This window comes from Peromyscus maniculatus, chromosome 3 (assembly GCF_049852395.1).
Source record: "Peromyscus maniculatus bairdii isolate BWxNUB_F1_BW_parent chromosome 3, HU_Pman_BW_mat_3.1, whole genome shotgun sequence".
Taxonomy (NCBI): Eukaryota; Metazoa; Chordata; class Mammalia; order Rodentia; family Cricetidae; genus Peromyscus; species Peromyscus maniculatus.
This window is the reverse complement of record NC_134854.1, coordinates 138,328,870-138,350,553: the sequence shown is the minus strand read 5'-3', so window position 1 is coordinate 138,350,553 and position 21,684 is coordinate 138,328,870. Positions and strand designations below refer to the sequence as shown.

Sequence of the window (21,684 nt, the reverse complement as noted above, 5' to 3'; positions counted from 1 at the left end):
TCTCTTTCATGGAAACAGGAGAAGCCAGAGGCTAAAGCTTGGTGCCATATGCACCTTAGTATTTCAGAGGGTTGTGAAGCCAACTAGTTAAAAATCCTTTCTTTGCTTGTCAACACTAGGAACATGATGCATTCTGTATGTGAATATATTGTTTTTATTTTATTTTCTATGAAGAAATTTCCACAGGCTTATTTACTACCATCTGTGTTTCAGAATGCTCACATACAAGTATTTCTCCAGCATATCTAACTTCAGGGAAAGTGTATTTTCATTAATTTGTTTACCACTATAAAATAGTTTTTTAAAAAAGAATTAAGCCCCTGTAGAGTTTTGGAAATTAAAATGAGAATTTCTCTGACCCACTCCCTACTTTGTTCAGAATTCTTATTGTTTCTTTAACTTTGTTTTGGGATTTATTAAAGAACTTTGCTCATGTTGCTATTTTCATTTGACTGAAGATAAGTTAGCTCTCTTCTTATCTCTCCCTCTCCATACGTTTTAGTTGAATTTGAAATCTCAGCAGCATACTGTTAATGCCATGCCAATGTGAATATATTTCTTTCCCCTTTGCTGCAGTTGTCACTGTCCATGGAGTTAGTACTTTAAATTTGTTATAATTATTAGCTATTTCCAAATTCTAAAACCTGTAAATCTCCCCAGGAGTTTCAAAATAGCCTACTCTCTTCTTGGTTTTGTCTTTTTCATGAAAATGTATTTCTGAAAGCTCTCACTTTTCCTATAGTCTGAATTGATTTCACTATAGGGTTGGTGCAACCTTTTGTCCTGCGATTTTTAAATCTGTTAATAAATGACAGAATCTGTATTTTCTTGATGTCATACTCTGCCTTCATTGGTTTATTCCAAAGCATATTCTCCAGAATGCTTACCAGAAAAGGGCGGAAATTAAAACAACTTCTGATTTTCTATATTTTGTCACACTTTATTTGTTTGTTTGATGTGTGTGTGTACACATGCTTAAATCAGAGGGCAACTTTTTTAAATCTCTTAAGTGATTTTTTTGGGAGGGAGGAGGTCATCTGACTTTTTGTTTTTTGTTTTTTGTTTTTTTTTTTGAGACAGGGTTTCTCTGTGTAGCCCTGGCTGTCCTGGAACTCACTGTGTAGACCAGGCTGGAATGGAGTTCAGCGATTTGCCTGCCTCTGCCTCCCAGGTACAGGATTAAAGATATGTGCCACTATACCTGGCTCTGTCTATTTTTAAAGCAAACTTTTTTTGGAAATTTGTTTCTTTTGACTTTGAGGGGTATTTTCTTTTGGTTCCTGTAATGTGTATGTCTCCCCTCCTACCCCATGTTTTAGTCTTTCATGTTATAAACCTGTCTCAAATATCCGATCAACCCTGGTTTCCTTCTCATACTTGAGAGGCCTTTAAGATGGTGTTGGAAATTCTTTCTTGCAAGGACTTGTACACTGGTAGATTAGGCCAGTTTGTTTTGTTTTGTTTTGAAACCCTCAGGTTTCAGTATCTGTAGGTTCTCTCTCTATTGTTTCCTTCATCTAACTCTTCACCTTTGTGTTTGAGTGGTAGGTGATAGAGGCTGTGATGGGCCTGGATGCTTGTGTTCCGAAAGAGCAGGAGAGAGACTGAAATTCTCAGTTTGTGGTTCAATTCCATTGCCCTTACTTTAGCCTTCAGCATGATCAGAGTCTGCCTAGAATCCTTCGGGTTTGTTGAGTCAATCTCATTAGATAGCAGACCCCTGACCATTACCCTTACTTATATTAAAATGATGAGTTGATATGATTAAGCATTTGAGTCAACCCTGCTTTTAAAGCAGCCTCGGGTGCTCCCAGTCCTCAACACAGGACTATATATAGTTTGGTACAGATTGGCTGGCTTCTTGTTCTCTACCATAACATCTGGTACCCTGCGAGTACCTACCTGACCCAAAAGAGCTGAAATCGAGGTTATTACCTCACTGTGTACATTTCACATTCCCAGGTTTTGCTGGTATCTCTTGTCTGTTGCCATCTCTTCTCCTGTTCTCTTTGTCATTGTGGGTTTATGCCTTTCCCTGTTAAATTTTGATAATTGAGATAATCTGAGTAGTCCCATGTTTAGTCCATTACTTTCTTACCTTAGGTTTTGAAACAGGGTCTCTACATAAGACCTGGCTGTCCTGGAACTCACTCACTATGTAGACCAGGCTGGCCTCAAACTCACAGGAATCTGTCTGCCTCTGGAGTGCTGGGATTAAAAGTGTGCTCCAGCCACCATGACCAGCTTCAAAGGGCTTTGACACAAGCTTACTCCTCGGGTCTTCTCTGTGCATAGAGTGAAAAGGTATAGAAAATTTCACATAGTGTTTTTAATCCAAGTTAATTTCCACATCTCTGCTTATGTACAGCCTTTGAAATATAGGAAGCCACGGTTTTGAAGTAGGGAAGACAGTCTAGAATTCTTTCATTTCTTCTTCTGGCATCTAGGACAGTATTTCTGCAGCAACTAATTACTTCTAGATAACTTTTGTTGATTATCTTCTGTCTTAGATTCTTTCTGCTAAATTCCTAAACTTGATTTCCCTCTTCATTGATCTAGAGTACTGTGACAGAATTGTATTTTACATTCTGACTGGATATTCAGGCTTGGTTTTCTCAATCTTGGTTTGGTGGAAGAAGCCATCCATTTGTGGGCTTTTGGGTTTTCTTTTTTGAGCTGTGTTCTCATTTTGTGTTGCTAGAGCTGTTTCTGTGTTCTCTTCCCTAGGCTGACTTTCATTACATCTTACACTTGGAACCATATGAAATTACCAGTAGTTGAGCAGTTTGGGCCTACCAAAATAATAGCGAAGTTAATAGACTCCTCTGTTTAGTGTAGAAATGCATTCTGATCATTCATAGGAACATTCTAGTAGGATGAAAGGTTGAGACAAATGGGAATTCTGCATGCTAAGTAAAGGGAGAGTTGTAGCCCTAACTGAGTACAGAGCTAACTAACTAGGTGAGAACTATGCCAGAGTCCTGTGTGCTGCATAAGCTGCACAGTGCTGGGCAATGGCCACTGCCTCATACTCCCCTCCCCCAAAGAAAAGAAAACCCAAAGGGGTGATTGAGCTGATGAGTTATTGTTTTCTTTTCTTTTTTTGCTTAGACAGGGTCTCACTGTGTAGCTCTAGATGTCCAGGAACTCACTCTGTAGACCAGGCTGGCCTTGAACTCAGAGATTCACCAGCCTCTGCCCCCCTAGTGCACCACCTCTGCCCAGCAAGCTGGTATGTTTTTAATGCTAAGCTTTAGAAGTAGATAGTGGTGGAGACCTAGGATTGGATAAAGACTGTGATGTAATGGTACAAAATTGGAACACCCTTAACAAGTCCTGCTTTTTCAGATCCTTCCCTGTGCTTCATCTTCAGAGGTAAAGGTGTTTCTTTCCTCTAGGCATGAGGAAGGCACTCTGATACAGAAAGAAATGACCTGCACAGTAGTGTATGTTGGGATAGTGTAGTCTAAATCCCATCTAGGGGGTTTCCTCTGCTGTCTGGAAGGGAAATTTGTGAACAGGCACACCAATGCCAAAGGTTCTCTTGGTCCTTTTACTTGAAAACCTATTTGCTTTTACAATGTTCTGGATGTTAGAGTTCAGTTGGTGTCTAGATTTCTAGTGACCTTACAGTGTGAGTATTATTTTAAACTCCACATCTGTAGATGGAAACTGGCCATGGCTTCCTTGTATGCCATCTTAAAGATGCTACTCTCCCTAATGTATATTAAAGCATCACTATTGCCTAAGAACTTTTTTCTCTATATATTTATCTTAGGGTTACTATTGCTGTGATGAAACACCATGACCAAGCAGCTTGGAGAGGAAAGGGTTTATTTGGTTTAATTTTCCACAGCACTGTTCATTATGAAAGAAGTCAGGACAGGAACTCAAACAGGGTGAGAACCTGGAGGCAGGAACTAAGGCGCAGACAGAGGCCATGGAGGGGTGCTACTTACTGGTTTATTCCTCATAGCTTGCTTAGCTTGCAACCCAGGACCACCTGCCCAAGGGTGGCCCCACCCACAATGAACTTGGCCCTGCCCAGTCAATCACTAATTAAGAAAATACCTTACAGGCTTGCCTACAGCCCAATCAAAAAAAAAAAAAAAAAAAAAAAAAAACCTCTCAATTGAAGCTTCCTCCTCTCCAGTGAGTTGACATAAACTAGCAAGCACAGTATTTCTTTTTTTTCTTTTTTTTTTTTTGTGATATATATTTTTATTTTACAATACCATTCAGTTCTACATATCAGCCATGGGTTCCCCTATTCTCCCCCCTCCCACGCCCTCCCCTTACCCCCAGCCCACCCTCCATTCCCACCTCCTCCAGGACAAGTCCTCCCCCAAGGACTGTGATCAACTTGGTAGACTCAGTCCAGGGAGGTCCAGTCCCTTCCTCCCAGACTAAGCCAAGTGTCCCTGCATAAGTTCCTGGTTTCAAACAGCCAACTCATGGAATGAGCACAGGACTTGGTCCCACTGCCTAGATGCCTCCCAAACTGATCAAGCCAATCAACTGTCTCACCTATTCAGAGGGCCTGATCCAGCTGGGAGCCCCTCAGCCTTTGGTTCATAGTTCATGTGTTTCCATTCATTTGGCAAGCACAGTATTTCTAAGTAAAAGAAATTATAGAGGAATTATTTTAGCCTATGTACGCCGTTTCATTTTTTCCTTTGTGAAGTTCATACCTACAAACAGAAAATGAAATATAAACTATTGATAATGCAACTTTAGAGTTTATACCATTCTTTTTAGTGTAATAAAAGAATAAGATAATAATCATCACATATCTTCTTCTAAGGATTTCCCAGCATTCCACAAGTATTTATTAGTTGTTCAGTGTGCACGTGGTACTGTGCATTGAGACATGGAGAATATGAGGCATTCCTTCAACATGTTTTTTTTTTGTTTAAATTTAAAATTGTTTTTATTTTATGTGTATAAGTGTCTTGCCTGCATATATGCATGTGCACCACATACATGCCTGGTGCCTGCAGAAGTCAGAAGAGGGTATTAGAGCCCCTGAAACTGAAGTCCCAAATGGTAGTGAGCTGTGTGGGTTCTGGGAACTGAACCCAGGTCCTCTGCAAGAGCAGCCAGTGCTCTTAACCATATCACTCTAACCCGCAAAGTGCTCATTTTTAATTTGTATAAGAGGCAGCCTTAATGCATGAGAAACTAAGTAACAGTAGGGAGCCAAGTAGCACATGCTATAATCTAAGGACTGTATGCACTTGGATCAGTTTTCCAGAGATGGCTGTGAGTTGAGAAGCAGCAAAAATAATAATGAGGAGCTGAAATAGATGGGGCTTCAGGAAAAACTGAATTGTAGTAGGATCCTATCTCAGTATCCACCATGAAGAAAAGCTCACTCATGCAGACTTGTGTAGGCAGTGTTTGTACTAGCAGAAGTGTGGGAATACTCTAAAGGTCATTCAGAGTAGCCAGAAAGGCTACTCTACCCATGCTGTGAGAATACTTGGCAGCAGCAGAAAATGGTGTATGTAAAATGTGTATGTTGACCATATGTACTGAGAATAGTGGCATAAGAATAAATTGGATTTTTACTTTTTAACATTTTATATTTTATTTATTTATTTATTTATTTATTTATTTATTTATTTATTTATTTATTTATTTATTTTTGGTTTTTCAAGACAGGGTTTCTCTGTGTAGCTTTGCGCCTTTCCTGGGACTCACTTGGTAGTCCAGGCTGGCCTCGAACTCACAGAGATCCGCCTGCCTATGCCTCCCGAGTGCTGGGATTAAAGGCGTGTGCCACCACCGCCCGGCAACATTTTATATTTTAATTGACAAAAATTATACAAGTTATCCTATACATTGGTGTTTTGAAATACACACATTGTGGAGTAGCTCAAATAACCTTATTAAGATGGATATTACCACAGCTACTATTTTACTAGAACAAAATTAAATTTTTCTTTTACAGAAAAATAATTATTGTTATTAACTTTAGGTACCATGTTATATAACAGATCTCTTGAATTTCCTTATCTGACTGAATTTTTTATCTTGTGGCTAACCTCTCCCCAGTTGATCCAGCCCACTGAATTTAAAAAAAAAAAAAAAAAATTGGTTTTAAACCAGTTACATGTTTGTAATCCCAGAATTTGAGAGGATGAAGCAGGAGGGTACAGAATTCCAAGACTGGGCTAGTCAGCCTGGCCTACACTAGAAGACCCAGCAGATGGAGGGATTAGAGAAGATAAACAGTGTGATAGAAGGGAGTTAGAAAGCTACACAAAAAAAATCTGTGACTACAGGTAATGCTGTATATTCTTGTAAGTACAATTTCATAATACATATACAGAATCATAATACATAATAAATGTATTATGGTATGAAGAACTGATTATAACAATTAAATGTTCAAAATTAATTACAGATTAAAAAAATAAAAAATCCCATTGGAAATATATCAAATCACTACAATATTTAAATTGGTTTATGAGTGAGTTTATCTTGTTCTTTATGTACTGATTGTCTAAATTTTGTGGAGTTTTATTTATTTACTGGCTCTTTTCTTTGAGATAGGTTATCACTCTATAGTAAAGGCTGTTTTCTAACTCTCTACGTAAACCAGGCTGGTCTTAAAGAGGCAGTGATCCTCCTGCATTAGCCTCTTGAGTTCTGTTATATAACATGTTCCCTACCAAGCTTGACATATTTTCTAAATTTTTATAAGCATGTTTTATTGGAAAATATTAAATCATAAACAGCCATTTATAAATGGGAAATAAATGTCAAAAATAATAAAGTTAATTCTTACAATGGAAAAGAAGAACATGTAAAATTTAAGTAGAAAGATCAGGGAGTTTGCAGGTAGGACCGATGGATAAAAGAGGCGAAAACTCCAGTGTTTTAGGAATTTTAGAGTTTTTATATATATATATCTTATATAATATGTATTATTGTATGTGTTGTATGTACATGTGCACACATGTACACTTGTACCAGCGTCTCATGAAACTGCTTTCTGCTTCTCCCTTGTTTCCTTGCATCCATTCACAGCAGGTAATGCATGTCATGAGCTTGGGGGCGAGAAACAGAACTTTTAAAGCATTACTTTTATTTTATTTTACTTTATTGGTTTTTTTGTTTTGTTTTGTTTTGTTTTTTTTGTTTTTGTTTTTTTTTTTGAGACAAGGTATCTCTATGTAGTCTTTGCTGTCCTGGAACTTGCTATTTAGACCAGGCTGGCCTCAAACTCACAGAGATCTGCCTGCCTCTGCCTCCCAGTGCTGGGAGTACATGCATGTTCTACTGTGCCCAGCATCAAACATTGCTTTTATTAAAAACAAAAAAAGCATACTGTTTTAATGTATCTTAAAGAGCATGTAGAACTCACTAACATGAGAACTTCATCTGGCAAGTGTGGCTGCTCTTTAAGTCAGCCACTATAGCTAGTAAGCTACAGAATGAGTTAGAGACTTGGGTGTTTGTTTGTTTGTTTGTTTTGTTGGCCATGAACATAATTTAACTTCTTACTACTTAATGAATTGTGCGACTTTCCGAGCTGTTTTACACTGACAATTGCTTGGCCTTGTACAAACTACAGAAGTTAATTTACTTCAGGTAAATAAAGTATCTTATCTCCCACCTATTATGAGATTGTTGCAGCAAATTTATTTTTATATAGTCTGTGTCACTTTAGAACTCGAATTGCATAAGAAACCCTAAAACTGGCAGTATTATTGATGAGGATTTCTGGGCGCTGATTTCCTCCTTTCTTGCTTGAAAACCAGACAATAAAGAATAATATTTCTTTTACAACCGTTTTTAGAAGTTAGTACATATGTTTGCAAATTTAAAATTAGCAACTAAATTTTATTGACGTTTTTACATTCCCATTCTACAAATACTTATAACCCATTTCACACCTCTATATCTGTTCTTGTAGAGTACCCCTCCCCTTTTTTGAGAAAGAGTCTCACATAGCCCAGAGTGGTCTTGAACTCTTGACCCTCCTACTTCAGTCTCCCTAGTGCTGGGATTACAAAACTGTGCCAGCATAAGCTTTCTCATGGACTGCTCTTGCTCTTTGTTCATTTACAGAATTCTTAAAAAAAAAACTTGAGTGGTGGCGCACGCCTTTAATCCCAGCACTCGGGAGGCAGAGCCAGGCGGATCTCTGTGAGTTCGAGGCCAGCCTGGGCTACCAAGTGAGCTCCAGGAAAGGCGCAAAGCTACGCAGAGAAACCCTGTCTCGAAAAAACAAAAAAAAAAAAAAAACTTGAAGACTTAAACTTCTAGACTTTTTTTTATCCCAAAGTTCATCACTCTTTGTGCCTCTTATCCATAGTAGCACTGTTGTTGTGTGATACCTGCTGTGTTCTTAAGTCCTCCATTTCCATCCCAGATTATAAAGGGTGTATACTTCATTCCATTCCTAAATGTCTCATATCCGAAATGCTTGCTCTGAAATGATGACCAGCATTGCATAATGAAGTCTTATCAAATTCTTACAACTTTATTAATTGATTGGTAGTTATTTCTACTAGATTATCATAAAAACTGGTTAAGCCGGGCCGTGGTGGCACACACCTTTAATCCCAGCACTCAGGAGGCAGAACCAGGCAGATCTCTGTGAGTTCGAGGCCAACCTGGTCTATACAAAGCGAGTTCCAAGAAAGGCATAAAGCTACACAGAGAAACCCTGTCTCAAAATAACAACAACAACAAAAAACAAACAAACAAACAAACAAAAAAAGCTGGTTAAAACCCACAGTGGGACTGCAGTTACTTCTACTAGGAGAATACAGTTTATTTCAAATAGCTGTTCCAAGACAGGTTACCAGAGAGGTGAGAGAGCCATAGCTAAAGTACTTTAAGTGTGCCAGCTTTAGGTAAACTCACCTGTTCCTTACAGTGTGGAAATTCAAATTCTCAACTGTTACTTACAATGTGGAAATTCAAATTCTCAACTGTTCCTGAACTGCTATGTAGACCAGGTTAGCCTTGAACTCACCTAGATCTGCCTGCCTCTGCCTCCTCAAATGCTGGGATTAAAGGCATGTGCCATGCCCGTCTAGTTTTTTTGTTTCATTTTGTTATACGTTTATACATGAATAGAAAAAAAAAAGTTGTATGTTACCTTTTCTACTGTGGTGTTAGAGATACTGATTCAAAAGGAGTAATTCTTTTTTTCCCCCACTATGATAGTAATTAAAAAAAAAAAGATTTTTCAGCCAAACTGATAATGTACAAGAAGACTATTTGCCAACTTTAGAAGTAGATTATTTGACAAAATAAGGGGAAAATATTGGGAATTGGAGCCAAAATGTCCAAGACAAGAACAAGATTGCTAAGTGATTTATGATCATCTTTAGTCATGACTGGAACTCTGCTCTAGTTATGGAGGCTGTGTTTTTCCAGGTCTATGAACCATTTGGAATGTATTTAAATCCTGTGATGGTCATTCACATAGTTAATGTGTGTGGCTTCAGGATCTGAGTGCATATCTTTAACCAGTTCACAAAGGGTTGGTGATCTTTGTGACCCTTTGGAGGATCCTTGTCTTTTTCCATTCAGTTTGTAAAGTGTTGCCGAGTTTTTGGAATAAACTACAAAAACAAGGGCATTGTTATTTGACTCCTAGAATGTGTGAGAGAAATTATAAAGCTGTGGACTTTTGTCTGGATTATGTTTCTGTCTTTCTTTTGTTATATTATTTTGTTACCTTTGTTATTGTCGATTCATCAAAAAAAAAAAAAAGCTTCCCGATTCTTCAAAATAAGCCACATTTAGAGATTATAATTTTTTTCCCTAATGACTTAGGTAATTAAGGATGTTTTCTGTTTTAAATTATCGTTTTTTTTTTTTTTGTTTAGATTAAGGGCCGGATTTCACATTCATTCATAATGATATTTTAATACAATTAGTTACATCAAATAATTAAGCTTTGTTTATTTTACTAGGCAAATGAATGAGTTTCCACAAGAAAGGCAAACAAGTTTGATCTATTTAACCTAAATCCTCTTACATTCTGGAACGTTAAGCGTTTATACTCCTTTCAGTTCACTTGTGATTCTTTCTCTCTTTTTATTAGCCCAGTTCTACTCAGTGCTGGGTGCTCTACTGCTGAGCTGAGTCTCCATCAGGCCTCCTCCCCTCCTCAGTTCATGACTGATACTTAATGTGTACTGTCTGGTGTCTTTTGACATTTTTTCCTGCTTCCATTTCTCTTTATTTTTGAATGGAAAGAATCTTATAACCATAATGTGGACTTGGTTTTAGATTACAGTGTTTCCTGACCATGAATGTACATATGATTCTCTCTCTCTCTCTCTCTCTCTCTCTCTCTCTCTCTCTCTCTCACACACACACACACACACACACACACACACACACACCTTTTTTTCCCTTTGAGACAGAATTTCACTGTATATTCCTGGTAAACCTTAGACTCATGATCCTCTGCTTCATCTCCTGAGTGTTGGGATTACAGGTGTGACCACCAAGCTCAGCTTCAGACTCTTATTTCATTTTCTGTGAGAAGAAAATTGTAGTACTGACACCTCCACTTAACCATTTTAGAAACAACAAGAAGCTCAAGTTCATTGTTGGCCAACTTTGCACTTGAAATTGTTTTAGTCCAGTGGTTCTCAACCTTCTTGGTGCTGTGACTTTTTAATACAGTTCCTCATGTTGTGGTGACCCCTAACCATAAAATTATTTTCGTTTTTACTTCATAACTGTAATTTTGCTACTGCTATGAGTCATAATGTAAATGTCTGTGTTTTCTGATGGATTTCAGCAATGCTTGTGAAAAAGTCATTCGACCCCCAAGGAGTTGAGTCGCACAGATTGAGAACTGATGTTTTAATCTGTTAGTTTTAGTATTAGGTTACATTTGTGTACTCTGTACCATAAATATGAGCCATTTTTCACTTTTAGTCACAGTTGATCTAAGTAGTTGCTTTCAAACTTTGAAAGTTTTGTTGTTGTTACTGTTGTTTGAGCAATACAAACAAACACCTTTTCTGTTTATGGTCTTAAAAGGCAGTTTTATATTTACCTTGTGTGCAATAAGCTTTGGGAGCCTGCTATTTGAATTTGATGTGACTCCTCAGTGATTCCGAAGACCCTGAGTAGGATGAGATAAAGGCATCTTGCATCCATCCTATTTTTAGGTCATTGAAAGGCAATGCGGAAGACAGGAGTAATAGAAGAGCCTTGCAAGAAACTTCCTTTTGTTTTCAAACTAATTTTTTACTTTTCTTGCCAGAAGACTATAACTCTTAGTTTCTTCAGAATTGTATTGAGGTTTTAGAGAAGGTTCCTGATTCATCTGGAAAGTCTTGACACTAGCACAAACTTGAGAGGGGTGTGGAAGAAGTCAGTGGGACAGCAGATGTGAATTCTGATTGTACATCTGGAGTTCAGGCCAACAAAGGCTGCAGACCTAGTGTGGGACCCAATCCTGCTCACAAGAATGGAGGGCATGGCAAGCACAAAACCAGTGGATGCCCACAAGTTCTGTCCTCGTTTAGAAGAGGAGACTTGCTCACTAGAGGAAGAAGAGTGGCTAGGATCTCCCCGCAGCTTGTCCCTTTCCACTTCCCTTTACCTGTATTAATTCACTGTAAGCTGGTCTGTTTGGTATGTGTGCCAGTTTTTAAAAATACTTTGTTCGAACAAGAGGACATTCACACTAGCCTTTAACTTGAGCCTGAAGTTGAAGTCACCATCCAAGTATGCTCCCTGCACCTGACATTCCTTCCCACAGAAGCCTCCCGGTGAATAAGAGGAAAGGCTCGGCCAATTATGCTAGACAAAGCCACACAGCTGCGAGTCAGCTGGGAGGAGTTTCCGTTTAGAGCTGGAGCTGGTGGAGGCTGGCTCTCCCACCTCCTTTTCTTCCCCCCACCCCCACCCCCGTTCTCCGGGATTACCTGGGTGGAGGCTGAGCCCTAGCACCAGGACAGGGCAGCAGATGCTGCGATACCAGCCGGCACCACCCACCTCCAGCCTTGGTCTCAAGAGCTAAGACCCAAGGCTCAGGTGGCACCCGGCACCCTGCCTGAAGGTTGGCGGGAGGGGAAGGGGTGGTCCTTACGGCTGGACCCTCCAGCTGACACAGGAAGTGCGGGGAGAGCCTGGCACTGGGCTGGGGATCCGCCCCGCCTGCCGCTCCTAGGCTGTGCTGTCTCCGCAGAACAATGAAGTGCTTCCAAGTTTGCTGAGACTCCTGGGGAATCCATCGAACTCTGTCAGCCTTCAAATGTGCCGCCAGAGACTTGCCCAAGAAGCTGTGTTTTAATAAAAGAAGAAAAAGATACCCTTGCTGGGTAGATCGCTTTGTTAGGAGATCTTCACGACCATGGTCCAGCGCTTTAGCCTGAGGCGGCAGCTCTCCAAGGTGGGTCAGCTTTCTGGTGTGTCTTACCGGGAACTCTGACTGGCTTCAGCAGAGCTTCCTTTTTGATGGGACTTTGTGTCAACCCTGCCTTCCTCTAGTGCTAAGGAAGATCTGGGAAGGAAGCGCTGCCTTTTGTTCTTTGATCTGATGGACACAAAGCTGAAGGCTGCCTGCTCTGCCAGCCCCAGACTGTATGCCCCTAAACTGCAGCTGTCATCTGTGAATCTGGACCAACTTGTCATGTGTACCCCTGATAGAATTCCAGGAGAGCGTGGATAAGAAATAATTGTAGGCCAAATGTACATATTTAATTAGCAGTTAAATAAGTAACTTGTAGACCAACAAAAGAAAATCCTACTCTGTGGGACCAGGGCTTACATAGAAATTTCACTAATAAACTCGAGAAATCAGCACAAAACAGTTCTTAGAAGCTGCCATGAGCCCCAGGAAAATGTGAAGATGAGGGGTTGTGTGGAGACTTGCACATCTAGTGAAGAAGTGTAGAGGAAGCCCTACAGGGAGCTGGTGGAGCAGCTCCTTAGTTCTGAGTGAAAAGTCAGTTTCATGCCAACAGTTTCAAATACAAAATAACAAGGTGAAGAGCCCCTTTAAGAAAGGATAGTAGTTTTTATGAATGGGCTCTGGTGGACACAGCCCTGGATGTAATTTGAGCTCTCTCCTTAGCTAGTAAGGAGGGCTCTGTGGAAAGAGGAGGTAAGAGGTGAGCTTTATTTCAGAAACACTGTATTTTAAAGACATGACAGTTGGTGACTAAATTGTGCTGCAGTTCATTCCCTGTAGACAGAAATGTAAACAAATTGTAGGCATTCTCATCTTTCTTGAATGTTAATCAGAATTGCTAAATCTGTGTATGTTGCAGTGTGTTAGAATCCTAAGGGTAAAATCTTAGCTGCTCACAAGTGACCCTGGTGTCACTGAAGCAGAAGGAGTACCATGCTTGCCTCCATCCCCAGACCATGTGATAGCTTCAAGATCTCACCTGACAGGGACTTTTTAGGAATATTGAAATGCATTTCATCCTGTGTGTGGAGATGCAGAAGGCCTACATTTCTCCTAAACAATATGAAGAAGAATCCTTGTGTTATTCCTTCAGTACTCTTTAGTGGTATGTTTCCAAAGATGTAGTACATGTAATAAGCAGATGCATGTACATGTAATAAGTCAGATCTCATGACACTACTACACAGGAAAGTCTAACAGCTAAGAGCTGGTCAGTGATCACTTAACTAGAACAAAACTGCATTCTGGGTATTTTGCTGCTGTTGCTTCTCTCCAGGTTATTATTTACATAGGTTATTATCTATTACATAGAGAGACTCGAGGAAGGGGTGGGAGCACAGTCTACATAGAGAGAATCAGGGTGAGCAGAGCAGTTCCCTCTGCTCACCTTAACAGTGTTTATAGTTCCTATTACAGGTGATTATGACAAAACCTTAAGGAATGTGTGCCCTTGATTTAGTATGTATTCAATTGTGAATGCAGTTTGGAAGATACTTGAACATGAGAAAGAAACTGAATAAGGATGTCCCTGAATTTTTCCTACACCCATTAAGATTTAAAGACCTAACTTCCTCTGCTCTATCATACAAGTAGTTTTGCTATTAAGAAAGAATCTTGTAAAAGAATATAATTTTCTTACTATCTCAATGTTTTAATAGGAATTTCTGTTAGAAAGTTTGTGGAAGGAAATATTTGTAAAGGTTTGTGGTGGTTTTAACCTCAGTATCCATTAATCCTAAAGTTCAGTTGCCATGTAACTCCTGTAGGCTAGTTAGTGCTCACAAGCTAAGAAAAAAGAAGGAAATTGTAGAGCTACAGGAAGAGTAAAAATCTTGTCTCCTTTAATCCCAGAACTAGGGAGGCAGAGGCAGGCAGATCTCTGAGTTCAAGGCCAGCCTGGTCTACAGAGCTAGTTCTAGACCAAACAGGCCTACCTAATGTCAAAACAAACAAAAAAAAAAAAACCTCTTTACTTTTGAGAACCTTATCTCCTTGAGTGGATCCCAGCTTCTTTGCCATTTCAGATTATTTTCTTTTTTGCTAGGTTTTTTTACTTGTTACTTCAGAAATACTAACAAAACCTTTTTTCTTTCTACTCTACATCTCCTGGATGAGCCAAAATCATCGAGCACCTTCCCCCAGTGTGGGCATGTCATTTAATTTTCCTAATGATTCTTAAAATTGATTCATGTTTCCAATAATAATGTCCTTTGATTTTACTTTTAAATGATAATTATTTCCCAGTGTTCAAAAAGTAATTTTTTTAAAATGAGATTTTTGCTTCCAACTGTATCTTTTTATGGAGATCCCAACCCTGCCTCTAGAGGTAGCATATTTTTAATTCTTCCTGTTTATGTAAACATATATAATTTTTTTGAGCTTTCTAACATGAAAGACAAGTAAGGCAATGCTTGTTGTAGTATTGTCAGTTTTAACTTTCAGACATGCTCTGAATAGACTCCACTTAGTTCAGGTTTCACATTTTCATTCAAGCCAGTCAGCCTCAGAGAACCCTTCCCGCTCTCCTTTCCTGTCTTTTGTAGTCCATTCTGGCGTTGAACTTACTAGCCTCCTTCCTGAGACTTTCAAGGACAAGATTACAGGTGTGCACCCATACACCAGGCACGGAGTCCACTTTCTATCCCAGAAAGTACTTGAAATATCATCAACCCATGATGACTTTTTTCTGTCATACCAGATTTCCTTCCCATTTCCATCTAAGAGCTTTCCTTCGTTATGTTTAAATTTTTCATATGGTGGAAACCCAGGAAATAATCATGTAGTCATGCCTTGAGTTTGCCTATAAAGGGAATATTAAAGAAGGGTGCCAAGGCTCTTCAGTTCTGCTATTGATTCGCTGAGTACAATCTAGATGTGTAAAGCAACTAACAATATTTTAGTCCACAAGTGCCCTCTCCATATAGTGTCCAGTTTTTTCTATCAGTTTGATATCAGCAAAAGAAACTTTGGAGTATGGCTGTTCTCAAGAAATATAGATTATTGATAATAACTTGAATTTTCAGAAAGAAAATATTTCTTCAGAAATCATTTCTCAAAATTCTACTGAATTTTTTGTTGTCTGTTATGTAGTGGCATATATGACTTCCTTACTTTTTCTGTGAATATATATTGGTAAAATAAGAGTCTTGCTGTGCAAGCATAAAGACCTGAGTTTGAATTCCCAGCTCTTGCATTAAAAACCCAAGAATGACTAGATGTGCCTGTAATCCAGCACTGGGAAACAATGACAGACAGATCCTTGAAGCTCACTTATTTATAACCAAATTTATAGCCAAAACTGTAAGCCTCGGGTTTATTGAGAGACCCTGTCTGAAGGAAATAACAAGGAGAGTAATGGAAGATAGCTAGCGTTCTCTTCTTGCCTTGGGATAGACATGTGCACCCACACACTCATGTGCATGTAACACACACACACATTCGAAGGCTAAATCATGTTATGTTTATTTTACTAAACAATTAAAAAAGTGTGTGTGTGTGTGTGTGTGTGTGTGTGTGTGTGTGTGTGTGTGTGTCTAAAGGTGTATGTGTGAAGGTCATAGGACAAACTGGGAGTCGGTTCTCTCCTTCCACCCTGTGAGTCTCAGGACTCAAACTCAGATCATTGTCAGGTTTGGCAGCAAGTGACTTTACCCAGTGAGCCACCTCACTAAACCTTACAATTTTTAAAAGTATATTAAGCCTGCGTTCTCAATGATAAATACTGGGGATACAGCAAAGTGATACAGTATTATTTGTGATTACAATTTCAAATATATAGGCAAGGAGTCAGTATTGGGTGGGTGATTTTAAGCAATAGACATGCAGCATCTCCTTTTGTGTTCCTTTCGTTAAATTTTCTTTGTTACTCTATACACTGATGATCTTCTTAATTGGAAATAGAATACTTTGCATTTGTAAATTTTACTAGAAAGTAAATGTTGCATTTTTCTGCTAATCATTGACCTGTTTTTTAGGAGACTTAAATCAGATAGTGCCATGCCTGGCTGCTGTGCACAGGTCTCTGTGCATTCTGGAGCTTGAACTCGGCAGGTGTAATCTATAGAATACTTCTGATGTATTATAACACCCAAATAGGAAGACTGATGGCATTCTGTTACATGAAATGAGGCCTCAAATAAGATAAATTCTGAATACACACCTGTGGTAGGAGTAAAGAGTGACCCTCGTTAACTACTGTTCTGAAGGCACATGCTGTGAATTGTAGGAAAAGGCAGCCACACGTTTGAACTGTTATATCTGAGCACAGGAACTGCATGTGTGATAACTTCTGTTTTTTTCTTAGTTATTTTTGTTGACATAAGAACATGAAAAGAAGAATTTGATCTTTTAAACAAATACCCTGGTTTAGGACTTAATTTCTCTTATACACAAGGATCTGTAGCAGATCATATTGCAAAGTATGTTGAATAAAAACAAGACAGTGTGGATGACATTGACTTTGCATAGCACAGAAAATTTCAGACTATTAAATTTCCGACTATCCCATCCTATGTTCTATAGGAAGTAGGTCCCTTTGCTTGCATTTGCAAAGACTCAATCTTGTCTGAAATACAAATGTAGCTTAGGCAATAAAAAAGTACCCCATAGCTTCCCTTTTCACTTAATAATTGTTGTTCCAAAGTTCTTTGTCACTGAAATTAAGTAAACTAGGGTTGACCATGTGACTTTGAAGGCAGCTGTGCTCTGACTACTGCCAACATAGATGTAGCGTATGTGACTTTGAATAAGCCATTAACTCCTCTTAAAGTTTGTCTTGGGAAGTGTTGTCTTGGATTCCTTACTGATGTGAAATTACATGATTTCTGATGCTTGCTGAAAAATGATTTTTTATTACACACACCCAAGGAAACATCTATCCAGAGTTCTTAGTGAAAGTAAGTTAGTTCATGGCCTTAGTGTCTAGGCTTAGTGTTCTCTGGATAATCTAAAACAGCAGACAGGTTCAGTGGATCTGTCATACTTGATAGATTCTAGGCACTGAGAAGATGCACATTTTTTCTTTCTAATCCTTTCAAGGGATGTCCTTTGTAATGGAAGCCTACCTCATCAAACAGGTTTTCTTCATTTGACGGCATATTAGAACTTTTTTTTTTTTTTAAGAATAGGCTGCTCTCAATCTTAAAAACACTTGTCTCACCAGACTGTATGACAGGTAGAAAGCTAAAGTAAGGGTACAGATGTAGCTCAGTGGTAGAGTGCTTGCCTACCATACTAGGAAAGTCCCTCATATGTCCCAAGTTCAATCCCTAGCATATTAAAAAATGTAGCCAGAAGTTTCTCAGGTCCCACCCATTCCCCTGGGGACCAGACAAATCTCTCTTACCCTCAGTCCCTCAGCTACTTGGACCCAAGTAAACACACAAAGGCTTATATTATTTACAACTGGCCTATGGCTTTAGCCTCTTGCAAGCTAGCTTTTTCATCTTAAATCAACCCATTTCTATAAATCTGGGTTTTGCCACGTGGCCATGGCATTACCTGTCTGCTAGCATCTTAGGCAGCAGGCTGGTATTTCTCCCACCTCTGCCTTTCTTCCTGTCTCTCTCCTTGGATTTCCTGCCTGGCTATAACCTGACTCACCATAAGCCCAAGCAGCTTCTTTATTAACCAATCATAGCAACACATATTCACAGCATACAGAAAGACATCCCATAGTACTTCTCCCTTTTTGTCTAATCAAAAAGGAAGGTTTTAACTTTAACATAGTAAAATTACATATAACAAAACAGTTATCAAACAAGAATTATAGTTACAATATCTAGTCTATTTGTATTTAGCAAAATTAAAGAAAATACTCTATCATCTGTCCTATATTTGTAAGTCTAAAGTTTCATATCTAATTTATCTTTTATCATACCCAAGGAAAATTAGAACTATCTAGTCTTCAACTACATCAAAGACCGCTGAAGGATATAATATTACCTAAGTAAACAGGAAGTACATTGTAAGCAACTTCCAAAAATCGAGAGTGACAGAGACAGCTGGCTGCCTGGACAGTCATCCAAAGTTTCTCTGTAATGTTGGGGCATCCATCTTCAGCCTATAGACCTAGAGTCTCAGTAGCTTCTCCCTGTGTCCTGTAGTGTCTGGCAGTCTCCTCTGCAAAGCAGGAAACTGAAGGACCATCTCACCTTGTTTTGGCAAAATTTAGTGGTCATTTTTCCACAGGTCCTGCATGTCCAGTTAATACAACATTTTGTCAAGCAGTCCAGGCAAGAACAGTTTCTTGCCCAAATGGTTAACCTTTGCCATAAGGAAAGCAAATTCCATATGGAGTTTCTTAAAACATTTTAAATGCCATATTTTGTAGGTCTTTGAAGTGATTGAAGATTACCTACCTAATTGAAATATATCTTTATATACCTAGAAAACTTAACTAACATGACTATAAGTTTGATTATCCTAGATGATTGTTAATCTGTATTTCTTAATTATATATTACAATTTTAAATGAACTATATAAACATAATACCTTAAACAAGAGTAGAAATATACATACAGTATAACAAAGTTAACTTTAAATTTATATCAGTAAACTAAAATCCATAACATTTTAAACAAGTTGTTGCTCTTTAAAAGTAGATTCAGTAATCTACCCCTTTATTCTATCATATGTGTACTATCCCCTTTTTTTTTTTTTTTTTTTTGTTGTTGTTTTTGTTTTGTTTTGTTTTGTTTTTCGGGACATGGTTTCCCTGTGTAGTTTTGATGGCTGTCCTGGATCTCACTCTGTAGACAGGCAGGCCCCGAACTCACAGAGATCCGCCTGGCTCTGCCTCCTGTGTGCTGGGATTAAAGGCGTGCGCCACCACTGCCCAGCTTCCCCTTTTTTTCTTTAGAAAGAGATTGCATTTATAATCAACCCCCTTTAAATAAAAATAAACATTTATAAACAATATTTTGGGAATTTGGGCATAGCTTCTCATACTTCTTCCTGCTGGTTAGGGGCACTGGTAATCTTATAGAGATCCTGAGAAAATTAAGAATTATAGTTAAATCTTTACTGTAATAGTCTGTAAGGATGGATCGTCTCTGCCAGTTACTTTGAAGCTGATTTTGGATGTTGGATCATCTGGGCAATGATGTCATCGGAGACCTTTCAGGTGGTCTTGGCTGATCTAACCATATTAGCCTGAAAGCAATCCACAGGTTCTCATCTTCTGTGGAAACAAAAGCAGAACCTCTTTTCCAAAGCAATGTATCCTTAGACATAAATTTTGAAGTCAAGATACCTTTAAAATAAGTATATTGGTTTAACTCAGCAGCCTTTACAATCAAATGTCTTTCTGTAGTTAACAATCACAGAGACAACATAATCCAAACTGTCTGTGTAATTTCCATCTTTACATGGCTTATTACGTTTTTTATATATTATTTTATTTTTTAAGACTTTATTTTATGACTATATCCTTCTTTCTCTTCTCTCTCAAGCCTATGTACCTTTTTATATATAATGTAAACTATTTAGATGCTTATTCCACCTGAATTTGTCTATTGCGAATCTATTAAGCTGCCTGGCTGGCTAGGTTGAAAAGTAGCAGTCTTGGCTGCTGACTCTGCCCATTTCAGCTTCCCAACATGGCAGAGGTACCCAGGAGAGTCACGCTTACCCTGCCAACTCTGGGGTCCTTGCTGCCATCAGGTATCATGCAGCTGGCCCATAAGCCTTTTTTTTTTTTTTGTATGTGAGTCATTCTAGAAGATACTAAGAGGTGAAAATTCAAATCTAGTATGCAAGGGGAATAAAAATGATATGTATGTATGTATGTATGTATTGCACACACACACACAAGTAGATGAATGAAGTAAAGGCTAAATCCACCATGAACTGCACTTTACGGCTTGGAGACACCTCTGTGTACCGAAGCAGGAATCCACCATGCTGTAGGTCAAGCCCACACACCGCAGCTTGCCTGAGAGACAGAACTAGGAAGCTTTTTTAAGCTCCATTTTAGAATCTTTTTTAAGCCTTTTATTTTTAGGAAATTAATGGTAAATCATATCATTTATAGGTATGGATGAACCCTTCCTTTGAACCTGTGGTGAATTTGAAAAGTGGATGAAGTAAGATTTTAGCTAGCCTTAGATATGCATCAGTGAATCTTAGCTCTTTCTCTTCCAGTAGACTTAAAAGCCTGGGGATGTATCTAACTTGGTGGAGTGCTTACCTGGCACACATGAGGCTTGGGCTGGATCCCAAGGCATGGTGACATACGTAAATGATCCCAATGCTTGGGAGGTGGAGGCAAGAGGATCAGAAAGTTCATGTGGCCCAAGCCTGGCATGGTAGAATATGCATGCAATGGCAGCAATGAAACCATCTTCACTTGTTTTCTAGAGTACTATACTCTTGATTTCTTCTGGCCTCTCACTCTTCACTCAACCTCAGTGTTTTTTATTCCTCATCATATTGATCTTTTAATTAATACTGATATTACCTAGACTCAGCCTATTTTACCACTGTCTTGGTGACTTCATCCATCTACTCGTGTGTGTGTGTGTGTGTGTGTGTGTGTGTGTGTGTGTGTGTGTGTATGCATGCAATACATACATATATATATTTTTTATTCCCCTTGCATACTAGATTTGCATTTTCACCTCTTAATATCTTCTAGAATGACTCACAGACTTTTCAAACTTTATATGCCTTAAACTCAAGCTTCTGCTGTCCTCACTTCTCCTGATTCTTTTTAGTTTCCCATCTAGTTTAGTGTCATACCCATCCTTCAGGACTACAATCTTAATACCCATACCCATCTCTCTCTATCTAGGATCTCTTTATGTGGTTCTGGCTAGTCTGAAACTCTCTATGTAGACCAGACTGTCTCAAAACTCTGTATCCCAAGTGTAGGGATTAAAGATGTGAGCCACTTACTTCTCCTCCTCCTCTAAATTTCTCAGCTGATTCCTTTGGTTCTTTTTTTAATTATTTATTTTTATTTTATGTCCATTGGTGTTTTGCTTTCATGTATGTCTGTGTGAGGGTGTTGGATCCTCTACAGTTACAGACAGTTGTGAGCTTCCATGTGGGTGCTGAGAATTGAACCCAGGTCCTCTGGAAGAGCAGCCAGTGCTCTTAACTTCTGAACCATCTCTCCAGCCCTGGCTCTACTTTTTAAACATACCTAAAATTTAGCTATCAAGGCTGGAGAGATGGCTCAGTGGTTAAGAATACTGGCCACTCTTCCAGAGGACTCATATGGTAGTTCACTACCATCTATAACTCCAGTCTCAGGGAATCTCTTCTGACCTCTGTA

The 21,684-nt window shown here is 38.8% G+C and overlaps 1 protein-coding gene across 18 annotated transcripts in view; it reads left to right on the top strand.

The window, feature by feature from the left end:
- Tmcc1 (transmembrane and coiled-coil domain family 1) overlaps positions 1 to 21,684 on the top strand; it is a 172,728-nt gene that overhangs the window by 66,533 nt on the left and 84,511 nt on the right. For 2 of the 18 annotated variants that reach the window (XM_076567673.1, XM_042273898.2), the window contains one exon: positions 12,182 to 12,385. The exons of the other annotated variants lie outside the window; for them this stretch is intronic. In XM_076567673.1, the coding sequence (XP_076423788.1) occupies positions 12,347 to 12,385 (39 nt within the window). In that variant the 5' untranslated portion in view covers positions 12,182 to 12,346. The remainder of the gene's footprint in view (positions 1 to 12,181; positions 12,386 to 21,684) is intronic. 18 annotated transcript variants of the gene reach the window in all.